Source organism: Epargyreus clarus, unplaced genomic scaffold, assembly GCF_041222505.1.
Source record: "Epargyreus clarus isolate Ecla_fem2 unplaced genomic scaffold, WU_Ecla_fem_2.2 ptg000029l, whole genome shotgun sequence".
In the NCBI taxonomy this organism is placed as follows: domain Eukaryota; kingdom Metazoa; phylum Arthropoda; class Insecta; order Lepidoptera; family Hesperiidae; genus Epargyreus; species Epargyreus clarus.
In genome coordinates this window covers 2254931-2267257 of record NW_027332235.1, presented here as the reverse complement: position 1 = coordinate 2267257, position 12327 = coordinate 2254931, and the positions used below count along the sequence as shown (strand labels likewise).

The window sequence follows — 12327 nt, the reverse complement described above, 5'->3', positions numbered from 1 at the left end:
CATATTGCATTACGAAATAAAGTTATTTCTTTCTTTCTTCAAAGTCTACTAGCTCTTTTCTTCTCGTTAATGTACTTGCTAAATAATTAAAAGACTCCTAAGTACCACAATTCAGTTACCTGCCAACTTCTAATTTTACTAATATAAATCAATAAGGTCATAAGAGAAAGGCATGATAATTTCATAATTATTTATTTTTTAAATTAAACAATTGAATCGACACAGAGAACCGGGCGCAGCGCCCACTTAACATGATACATATACATACAACCATCGGGCAAATATCACCAACTCTATCGGAGTCGACATAGCAAACTCTAAAAATGTTACAAAAAGTACTGAATAGTATTTGTACGGAGCATTCATTAGTTTTAATTATAAGATCATTATAAAATTATGAGAGTAGGACAATACTAATAATAATTGCTTCAATGACCCTTTTGTTCCCATGCGAAAAGTATAAATTCTAGATTTTCTGCTATTATTATTATATTTGAATATAGTAAATTGAAGAATTCAATATTTAATTAAAATATAGTCTTAATGAGCTTAAGAAAATATTGCAAGGTAAAAAGTTCAAGGCTACTGTGTTATTGCTAATGACAAATTAATATAATTTTATGATATACGTTTCTAGTTCAACATTTTGTATTTTGTAATTTATCGTGCGGAAAATTTTGAATTTTTACAATAAACTTTTAGCAACGGATTAAGATAAGCGAACATTTTAAGGACTCGAAACGGCAAGACTCATATTACTAAGATCACAAATACGACATAGTGGGTCTTTTAAAACTTGTTAATTGGCGTAACTCAATAGCAAAAGAACAATACGTTCCACTAAACGGCAAAAACCACTGCGGTAATTGTCTAACAAAAAAATGGGTGAAAGCGATTAGACCGTCGTTAGTGACCATAAGTGGAAGCAGATGTTATTTTGCTAATAGTCATACATACATATAGTTATAAAAAGACCCCAATATCTTATTAAAAAAACTAAAATTGAATACCAAAAACATACAAAGTACATCGCCGCCTTCAAACAATATCGTACCGTATGTCGACGGAATAGAGTACATGTGCCAGATGGAATTGGTTCTTAGCTCGCTAGACACGAAACATCGGTTACCTAGTTGCACTAAACGCTCGCTAAATTTAATTTAAAAGTCATTCATAAATTATCTCAGTTTCATAGTGCCGATATTTTTATTGAAAAACTGACGCCCGTTAAAAATAATCAATATTAATCAATGTTTCAATATCAAAAGGCAATAATTGCCAAATTTCGAAGTTTGTAAGAAAAAATTGGTCAACATTGATTATTATTACTTACAGGCGTAACTTTATTTCTGTGATGTTTGCCCTACGACAGCAGTGTTAAACACAGCTATATTATAGTTTAAAGAACTTGGTAAGGGTAAGTGCTCATGTGGTAACAAATATTCAAGACATTTCAACAAGTACTGGGGACGAGACCGTCACCGACAGTCGCTGACAACACGCAACGACATTCTACTACAACAACGGCAACAATCGACGACCGTCAACAACGGTACTTGACATGAAATGTTGCTCATTTGTTACCCCTTTGTAACAGCAAAATATGGTAGATTTCGGATAGGAATCCAATCCTCAGGTTGATTATAGATATACATGATCTAAGGTAATTTATGTATGACACTTCAATAATAAGTTACTATCTAACATGTTAGGAAAACAACACACATAAAAATATGTATTACGACAGGAGAACAGTGTTAGGAAACTTATTGCACGGCGACATAATTAATTTACAAAGTTCTTTGTTTTGGCCACGATTGAAAGAATAGATTACAATTTACAACATGAGAATTTTATGAAAAATATTCCTTAACAATAACAAATCTTTCGATTTGCACACGTATGGAGTTTCTTGCGCCGCTTGTTCTCCATAGCGAAACACCTTCCGAAGCGGTGGTAGTTTGTTGACTTTCAAAAAGTATTATATATGAATCGATTTTGAATAAATGAGACTTGAATTTATTTTAGAGTGCTATCAGTAAGGTACTCTACAAGATGATTTTTTTTTAGGAGTAGCAGACGAGCATGCAGTCCACTTGATGGTAAGTGGCTACTGCCGCCCATTGACATCTGTAATCAACCCCAGATAGGACAAGAAATTCCTACCTGAGGTCGATAACAGATGCGCCGCTACCCCTGAGGACTAAGTTGGAACGCCTCGGAAAAGTCTGTCTCCCTTACCACACCCTTCAAAACGGAACACAGCAGCGCTTAACACTGCTGTTATTAGGCAGAAATAGGTGTGGCGATGGTGCCGGAGGAGCCGAACCTCAAAGGGTTCTACCACCTTTGATTGAATGAAAAATAATATATGTTTTATATAATATAATATAGGCAGCCACTATACCAAACTATCCTCCTTTTATTGTTATTGTGGTAAAAGTCAGTAAAATACTGTCGTAAATAGCCCAATAGTTGTTAACAACTCCCTGTTTTACAGTTACTACAAGAATATTAACAATCAAAAATTATTGTTACAACAACAATATTTGTATCCATATTATTATAATTTGGATACAATTTGAAATAACAATAAAAACATTGTGACAACGTGATAGTACATAATATCTTACTCTTTAAACCGTGGCCAATTTTAATAAGAGTACTATAAATAATGTTACAATATATCTAGAAAACAGTGGTCTACAATGGCTTTAGACCATAATACTTAGATTTTTAATGTTTCTCATATTAAAAGACCTAACATAAATGTTATTGAAGAGTAACAATTAAAAAGAAGTAAAAATTTTACATTACAAATATCTCCACCATAATGGGGCATCATGAGTAATCGTGGGCCATCATGGGCCACTGTTCACTAATTGCCTTAAAATAAAATTATACAAGGGGGCATCAAAAACAACACTCAAACGTTAGTACATTATATTGATTACGCGACTTTAGTCTTATTTAATTCAAATCAGTCTATTATAGCATAAAATTTAAAATTTCCCTTTAATAAAATCGTTAATTTGAACTTTGAATTCACGTAGTCACTGTAAACGGCTTATTTTTACGGACAAGATTAAATACTCTATTGAAAAACTAGGAATTATTATAATATAGTATTGAGAAGTCATAATTATGATACAGCATAACAAACCGCCTTCTAAGTGTAACAGTTGAGTTCTCATTTACAAATTATAATCTTCAGAATACCATTCCACTTCTATCCCAGAGGTGAAATTTGCTCTAGCCGACTTTTGTTCGCCGAGAAAATCTAAAAACTATTCATGGCGACCTTTTTTTTCGCCAAATTGTGGCTTTCATTGTTGCCAAATAGTTTGCCGACCGCTGGTCTAGACAAAAGTCTGCCCACGCTGACAGAGTTTGGTGAACCTCACACACCTTTGAGATTTTTTTAAATACACGCATTTAAGTTTCCTCACGATGTTTTCTTTTAGCGTTAAAGCAGTGTTATATACTGATAAAATTTGTTGTCATTGGTAGCAAACAGTTGAATTTGTGCAACATTATAACGCCGATTAGAAAATTCATTACGCAAGCTACCTAAAAATTAGATTACGTATCTAAAAATTCAATTAACAATTAATACATTAACATTGTAAGCTTTTATAAATACGTTAACTTTTATACCACAATAAACCGATTTGTCACAAACAACGTTTTGTATCGAATCCAGAGGCGTAGCGTATCGGGGGTTACTGTGGGAAATACATTTTTAGAGCAGCAATATTTTAAATTTCTTTTTATAGCTTAAAATTCAATTTATTACTTGCTCATAAATGAACCGATAATTTAGTGAATGATATCGTTTATTTTTTCTTCATTCAATTCCATGAATGAATGTTTAAATCATCAAAAAAATTTATATATTTGTCATATCCCCCGACAGGCTTGAACCCACGCTACGCCCCCGACCGAACCGTATTAACATAACAACTACGCATACTAAACACTCTCAGTTTAACGTTAAGAGGCGACTATACATTTTGAGTATAACACAGCCAGTCTCGTACCACGTCCTCCGCACAACGCGAACGTTACACTTTCAAATAAGACCACTAACATTTCAATTAGTTTTAGTTTTAAGGTGCTGTCATAGCGTACACTGTAATATTACATGGGAATATTAAACTTGCATGTGTTGCAATTGTGTTTGTATGGGCATCGACGTGTGCATGAGAGAATAAACGCACACTAATGCATAAGGGTTCATTTACATCTACAGACACAGAGCGTGTCAGACGCGTCCTATTGCAGACAAAATTGTATTCTCTTATACAATGTGAATTGATGACTTATTATTCATGCTAACACAGCATTTATGAATGACTAAATTTTCTATAGAAAAGATTTTGTCTGCCACAGCCCCTGTCTGACACGTTATGTGTCTGTAGATGTACGATACACACGATCTACCAAAATCAAAGTAGAGACACAGTGTCTACAAAAACATTGAAGGCTACGTTGAATGCTCAACAAATTTATAAAATTAAATTTTATTGTCGGGCACGCAAGTGGACGGAAACCAAGTAAATTATATATTTGGACCCTTCATTTGTTTAAAAGAGCCTATAAGTTTGCAAATTAGAAAACATTCTAAAAGTAAAAGTAAATTGTCAATTACATATTTAACTAAGACACTTAATTTTTTACAACCTTTTATTTACTTTCATCTGTCCCGATGTCTGTCTATAATGGAATCTTGGAAAATAAATTTACAACAGATGAGTTGATTCTTTTCTAATTAAATTTCAATCCATGTTACATATTAAATTCCTGACTAATGACTAGAAATAGTCTTTTAGAAAGTAACTTCCTTGTTTTTTTTTAATTAAAAATACTCATACTCGTACATAATTTAAAGCACTAAAAATACTTACTTGAAAAAACTTCACATAATTCTTTGACAGCACCTTAAAGAGAAACTTTAATATTACTACGAATTCTCACAAAAATATAAACACTATATAAGTTGCCACTAACAATAGGTACTAGGATTTACACGTGCTGCAATATTAATATTTATTTAATATTTAATACATAATATTATAAATTTGAAGAGAATTTTCTTTAAACGTGTCGTAATAATTACCCTATATTAAAAATACGAAGCTTCATTATAAATTCAGCGTCACTTAATATATAATTTACGTTTACAAATATTAAGGACTCGTATTACAATGTACCGCTCGTCTCACTCGGCTTTCAAATTAAAATACAAAAAATAATCACGCTATTATCTACGCTAACTAATATTTTTCAAAACGAATTTGGTAACGAGTAACATTTTGAGGTGCTACTACACTTTGTACCCGCTGATAGGCTACTGTGCCTATTGATAGGCAATTCGACGCATTGATTGTCGCAATAGGCAATAAGACGCAAAAGGTGCTGAGATGTTAAATATAATGATTATTCGTAAATGCCTCCCGTCTTGATCCAATTTAAAATAATAGGCAAAATACTAAGATATTGTTTAGAAATAATTGGAACATCTAACGACGTTGATAAGTAAATAAGGCAAGCGCCATTTTCTTATCAAACGGAATATCTGTGCCTGCGCATATTCTTGGAGACTCCCCAAAAGCTGCAGTGCTTGTATTTTCAGGCACTACGACGCAACAATTTAATATAATTGCCAAATAAGTGAATTGTACCAACAAATAAACACTGAATTACAAATAAGGCCAATAAATTAACATTCAAACTTCTTCATTGAACAATTTTCCGATACACATAAATATTCGCTATCGAACAAGCACTATTTTGTACACACTTATCGGCACAATTTTCATTAATTGCATACAATAATAAACACCAAGCCGCGACAATAATTTCAGGCGGCTACAATATAAGCTAAGCCTAATAGGCCCTACGACGCATGGCTTACCGACACGTCATAGGCCAACAACCAATGCCTACCAATAGGTACACCACAACCTTTATAATACATTTCCATCTGAACGTCTACATGTGTTGCCAGGTGGTGACAGCGTAATGGTGTCGTGGAGTCGTGTAGGGCTGACCACCGGCGTGTTAGTGTTGTGTAGGGTTGCCCTAAATGATACAATATTGCTGATGCCATAGTGGTATCTATATTTGCCAGCAAGTTCATGGCGAAAACAGCACTAACTGTATAGCCCTACAATTGTACCCGGCTGCTAATACATAATTTGCTCGGTGGTGACCATCATCAAATCGGTGCCACTTGCACTTCTCCCCTACAAATTCAGCCAGGTGGCGACCAACAGCACATCCGCGCCACCTGCACAACTTTCTTACATATTCAGCCAGGTGCAGACCACCAGCTGTGGGCGCCACCTGCAGGTCTCCCCTTACATTTCTCCCAGGTGGCGACCAGCTATGGACGCCATCAGCAGATCTCCCCCTACATGTTCAGTCAGGTAGCGACCACCATGAGTGGACGTCACCCGCAGGTCTCCCTCTACATATTCAGCCAGGTGGTGATCAGACGCTACGAGCACCACCCGCAGATCTCCCCTCACATATGTAACCAGGTGGCGATAACCAGCACATCGACGCTATCCGCAGGTCTCCCCCTACATATTCAGCTAGGCGGTGCCCACAAGCTGCAGACGCCCCCCGCAGCTCCCCCCCTACATGTTCTGTCAGGTGGTGACCAGACGCTACGAGCACCACCCGCAGCTCCCCCCCTACATGTTCTGCCAGGTGGTGGCGACCAGCATGTTGGTGTCGAGGCCGCGCGCGATGCGCTCGTGGATGCCGTGGCTCAGCCACAGCATGCGCAGCTCCTCGTAGCGCTCCGGGGACAGGTGCAGCGGGTTGCCGCGACGGAGGCCCTGCGGATATTACGGTAGAAATGTTAGTGGGAGTTTTAGTAATAAAACATTTGTTGTTGTAAAGGGGTCTCCTTTAAGCTGGCCGCATACATTTGTTTTCGTGCTAGGTTTCCGAATGCGGGAACCTGTGAAACCACTTGACGTCATTCCGAATGCATCGCTCGCATAGAGTTCGTGTCCGTGTTCGAGTGAGAATGCACGATATATTTCCGAACTTAACGTCGGGTTTTTTCCGTTCGGATAACCAACGATAGCGTGCGGTCAGCTTTATAGTCGGCAGTAACTACTTACTATCATGAGGACTGTATTTCACATAATATAAAAAAGTCCATCGTTTTCATGTGACCCACTATTTTTACCTTCTCAAGCTCAAGATATGTAATTTTGAAAATTCAAACTCCTCTAATTTAGCCAGTCATTAATGTTTTAGAGAGACGGTATGCGCTATCTCAGCTTCAGTTTTTCTTTCTCTTTCCATTAAGCTTCTACACTCGGAGCAGCAGCAGCAGCTCGCAGTCGCGCCGCGCGGGGAGGGCCCCTCGTGTCGTTACCTGGTCCGTCTCGCCGTACGTGTCGAGGTAGGGCGCGGGCAGCAGCGCGCCGCGGGCGGGCGCGGCGAGCAGCAGCAGCTCGCAGTCGCGCCGCGCGGGGAGGGCCCCTCGTGTCGTTACCTGGTCCGTCTCGCCGTACGTGTCGAGGTAGGGCGCGGGCAGCAGCGCGCCGCGGGCGGGCGCGGCGAGCAGCAGCAGCTCGCAGTCGCGCCGCGCGGGGAGGGCCCCTCGTGTCGTTACCTGGTCCGTCTCGCCGTACGTGTCGAGGTAGGGCGCGGGCAGCAGCGCGCCGCGGGCGGGCGCGGCGAGCAGCAGCAGCTCGCAGTCGCGCCGCGCGGGGAGGGCCCCTCGTGTCGTTACCTGGTCCGTCTCGCCGTACGTGTCGAGGTAGGGCGCGGGCAGCAGCGCGCCGCGGGCGGGCGCGGCGAGCAGCAGCAGCTCGCAGTCGCGCCGCGCGGGGAGGGCCCCTCGTGTCGTTACCTGGTCCGTCTCGCCGTACGTGTCGAGGTAGGGCGCGGGCAGCAGCGCGCCGCGGGCGGGCGCGGCGAGCAGCAGCAGCTCGCAGTCGCGCCGCGCGGGGAGGGCCCCTCGTGTCGTTACCTGGTCCGTCTCGCCGTACGTGTCGAGGTAGGGCGCGGGCAGCAGCGCGCCGCGGGCGGGCGCGGCGAGCAGCAGCAGCTCGCAGTCGCGCACGCGCAGGAAGGGCGCGGCGCCGCCGCCGCAGCTCGCCGCGTGCGCCACCACCGCACCCACCAGCTCCGTGCCGCTGCCGCGACCCAGCTGTAAGCGCAAGTACAAACGATTATGCCTCAATCACATACTTGTGAACAATTCGCCAAACAACTTGCCCAATAATGGCAAATACGTAGCAATGCAAAATGCATTTCGTCCGCGTATAGCGCATAGCGTTCGGCGAATATGCATTGTATATTCGCCGAACACAAACGAATATGCACGAATATACGAAACGAATTTTATAAAAAAAAAACCTACTCAGGTTTACTTTCTACAATATAATATAATAAAATATTATGTTAAATTATTCGTTTTTAAAAAATTACCTATACAATAATTTTTTTTATATATATTATTTCCAGATAAAAAAAATTGCACTCACCTTCCGCATCTCCGTCTGACAGCAGTAGCTCTGCGAGCAGAGTATCTGTCCGCACACGAGGCACATCGTCGGATTCTTGCTGTCCTCGCGCTCCGAGTTCGGGCACGAGAACTCGGTCACCACGTTGATCAGCTCCGAGAAATCGTCCGGCAGCGTTATCAGCCGAGGAGGTTCTATCGGCTCTTGCACCACTGGCAACGTCAGCTCTCCCATGAACCATTCGGTGGATAGCGCAGACCACTCGAGCGCCTTTTTCCTCGCTAGCGGCGTGTCCATTAATTCTCTGAAGGTTACCGGCATGTCCAGGTAGCCGCACATCGTCTCCCACGTGTCTCCTTTAAACACCGTTAATTCGATAGGCGGGTTGATGTCGCTCAGGAAGTGGAAGAACAGACAGCAGCTTCTCAGGAAGTTCTTACAATGTAACTTAATCCGCTCCCACACCGCGTGCGGGTTGAGATTGTGCGTATCGAGGTTCCCTCTTCGCAGCTCCTTCATTAACGGCAACAAGTTCTCGAGGTCCGAGTTCAGCCGGACATCGTCGTGCTCCTCCATCGGCTCGCTAGTACAGTCAGATACGTTCGTGATCATCATCACTTTGGTGATCGTGCCTCTGAAGGCTTCTAACGCAATTTGTCGCGCGAGGTGTGTGGGTCGCGCGGGGCCAGCGATCTTGCAGAACAGCGAGGGTACTGTGAGTACCATTGCGACTAGGGTGGTGAAGGTTTCGTGTGTGAGTGGCGAGGTCTTGACCAGCGTGTCGAGGGTGCTGAGCGCGTGGTGCGAGATGTGCTTGGGGGAAGCCACGAGGCTCGGCAGCGCGGCCGCCAGCCGGATCAGGCTCTGTAAGGCGTCTCTATGCCTCGAGGGTAGATCGCCTAATAGAGGGCGGCTCTCGGCTTGTAAGACCGCGTTCGTGCTCATAATGGTATACGAGATGGAGCGGTACAGCGACGCTGATGATATGGTCCCACCCGACTCTGACACTCCGCATATTCCGGGAAGTAGCTGAAATTAAAAACACCATGTGTATTTATTGAAATACAGTTTGCAGTAAGCTGAAAAAAAAAATTTTGTTAACAATAAATCCATGCTTAACTAGAGTAGAATACTGATCTTATTTGGATTTATTCTGAATATCATTGAGAACTACACTTATTAAATATATTTTGATTCAAAATATATCAGTATATTTTATATGTTACCTTGCTGAAGTTTTCAATGAGTTTCCTAGTGGACTCGTTAGGCGGCAACGGTTCTTGATCGAAGTGCGCTAAAAATTCAGCCGGCAGCAGGTTTTCAGCGTGAGTTGAAACGTATTCCTGAAAAATTACAAAATTTATGATTATTTTTAGAAAACAATAGTACCAAACAACATGTATAATAAGTAGGGATATTGGGTTTCAATTATAAACGGCCGGCCGGTGTCCTCGCAGTACTCCGCGCACAACATGTCCTCGCAGTACTCCGCGCACAACATGTCCTCGCAGTACTCCGTGCACAGCATGTCCTCGCAGTACTCCGCGCACACTGCACACACACTGCACATGCTGACCGTACCTCGGCCTCGTCGGTGTCGTCGTTGTCGTCGCCCTCGGAGGAGGCGGCGCCGACGGAGCGCGCGCGCGCGGTGCACAGCATGTCCTCGCAGTACTCCGCGCACACTGCACACACACACTGCACATGCTGACCGTACCTCGGCCTCGTCGGTGTCGTCGTTGTCGTCGCCCTCGGAGGAGGCGGCGCCGACGGAGCGCGCGCGCGCGGTGCACAGCATGTCCTCGCAGTACTCCGCGCACACTGCACACACACACTGCACATGCTGACCGTACCTCGGCCTCGTCGGTGTCGTCGTTGTCGTCGCCCTCGGAGGAGGCGGCGCCGACGGAGCGCGCGCGCGCGGTGCACAGCATGTCCTCGCAGTACTCCGCGCACACTGCACACACACACTGCACATGCTGACCGTACCTCGGCCTCGTCGGTGTCGTCGTTGTCGTCGCCCTCGGAGGAGGCGGCGCCGACGGAGCGCGCGCGCGCGGTGCACAGCATGTCCTCGCAGTACTCCGTGCACACGTGAACGTTCGCCGCACACACCTGTTCAGACACATACACACACTTTACTATACTATACACTAGTATAACTGTAAATAGGTTAAATAGTAACAACATACATCCATTACAAAAGCTTTTCCTTCAACAAATTAAAAGAAGACTTATATAACACACCTTATTCCGCAATTTGAGAATGAGATTGACAGAGTCGCTGAATGTCTCCTCGCTAAGTTGCGGAGGGGTGCCAGCAGGTAGCGGTGGTGCCGGTACGAGCGGCAAGGCGGTATTACACAATCTCTCGCATAGCGGGCACAGGTACTCTTTCTTCTCCACGTCGAATGCGGCCGGCTGACGTATGCGGTACGGTCTGAAATAATAGTAATTATTTTAATAGAAGGTTTTTGAAGATTAAATGAAAATATAAATACATAAATACAGAAACAAGAGTTTATAACTACTGTATTTTATTTTTATGTGCTTTTTAAGATCATAATCATTGTTTTACATAGTAAAAATTGCAACACACAAGCAAAAAAATCTTTTTTTATTATTTTACTATCGTTGAAATAAATATTTGAAACCAAAGACAGTCTAATAAACGCCTTCGTCAACTATCACTTAAATTTTACAAGGTACATCGGTACAAAAACATCATACAAACTATACCACACCTGAGTTTCTCCTTATCGAGCACGCCGTCGACGTACTTCTGCCAGCAGCGCGCGTGCAGCGCGTGTCCGCAGCACGACGCGTGCGGCTGCGCGCCCAGCCCGGCCACCGCGCACGCGCGCGCCACGCCCCCGCCGGCCCCGCCCACACCGGCCCCGCCCCCCGCACCGCCCGCCGCGCTGCCGCTCGCGCTCGCCGACGGCACCGTGGAGTCGCGCACGCGTGACAACACCGTCGAGTTTTGAACGAACGCGACCAACACGACAGATTCCGTCTCGGGTTTGCCGTCCACTCTCGCCTGTAACGTTACAATTTTGTTGTTGTGATTTGTTGTTTGTTGAGATAATAATTATATGACAAATTTCAACGTATTTAAAAACTGGGCTAACTTCATGTAAGGCCGGTTGTCATAGTATCCACGAATAGTTTTTTTACTTTTTGGTATTTACAAGTTGATTTTAAATGCAAATAAATATTTTCTATAACAGATAATATCTTTTCAAAAATGGAATGGTTTATTGTCAACAGTTATAAAACACAAATTTTGCCGCGTACAAAAAACGTTACATTTTCATATTTAAAGCATCCTTTGCGGTATGACTCCGGCGGCACCACGGCCACATCTATTTCTGCCTCATAACAGCAGTGTTAAGCGCTAATGTGTTCCGGTTTGAAGGGTGTAGTAAGGGAGACATACTTTTCCGAGGCGTTCCAGTTTAGTCCTCAGAAGTAGCGGCGCATCTGTTGCCGACCTCAGATATTCCTATCTAGACATATCTGGGTTTGATTACAGATGTCCATGGGCGGCAGTAGCCACTTACCATCAGTTGGACTGCATGCTCGTCTGCTACTCCTATATTATAAAAAAGAAAAAGAAATACAGATACAGATAATTTTCAGATACGTATAGTCCGATTCATAATTAGGTGTCGAAAATGTAAACAAAGGTGTTGACCTATCAAGAAAATATGTGTCAAATGGTAGTTTCTTATTTTTGACAATATTAAATTAATACATCGATAATAAAATAATAATCTAAATAAATTAAAATCAATTCATATTTTCCAATATTTATATTTATTTATTTATT

At 42.7% G+C, this 12327-nt stretch overlaps 1 protein-coding gene across 1 annotated transcript in view; it reads right to left on the bottom strand.

The window, feature by feature from the left end:
* Nucleotides 1-6570: 6570 nt before the first annotated feature.
* Nucleotides 6571-12327, bottom strand: part of Ubr1 (Ubr1 ubiquitin ligase) — a 54185-nt gene continuing 48428 nt past the window's right edge. Inside the window, exons 24-30 of the mRNA XM_073089486.1 lie at nucleotides 11240-11535; nucleotides 10743-10935; nucleotides 10485-10610; nucleotides 9722-9838; nucleotides 8517-9524; nucleotides 7400-8179; nucleotides 6571-6848 (exon numbers count right to left, since the gene is read on the bottom strand). Coding sequence (XP_072945587.1) covers nucleotides 6702-6848; nucleotides 7400-8179; nucleotides 8517-9524; nucleotides 9722-9838; nucleotides 10485-10610; nucleotides 10743-10935; nucleotides 11240-11535 — 2667 coding nt within the window. The 3' untranslated portion in view covers nucleotides 6571-6701. The remainder of the gene's footprint in view (nucleotides 6849-7399; nucleotides 8180-8516; nucleotides 9525-9721; nucleotides 9839-10484; nucleotides 10611-10742; nucleotides 10936-11239; nucleotides 11536-12327) is intronic.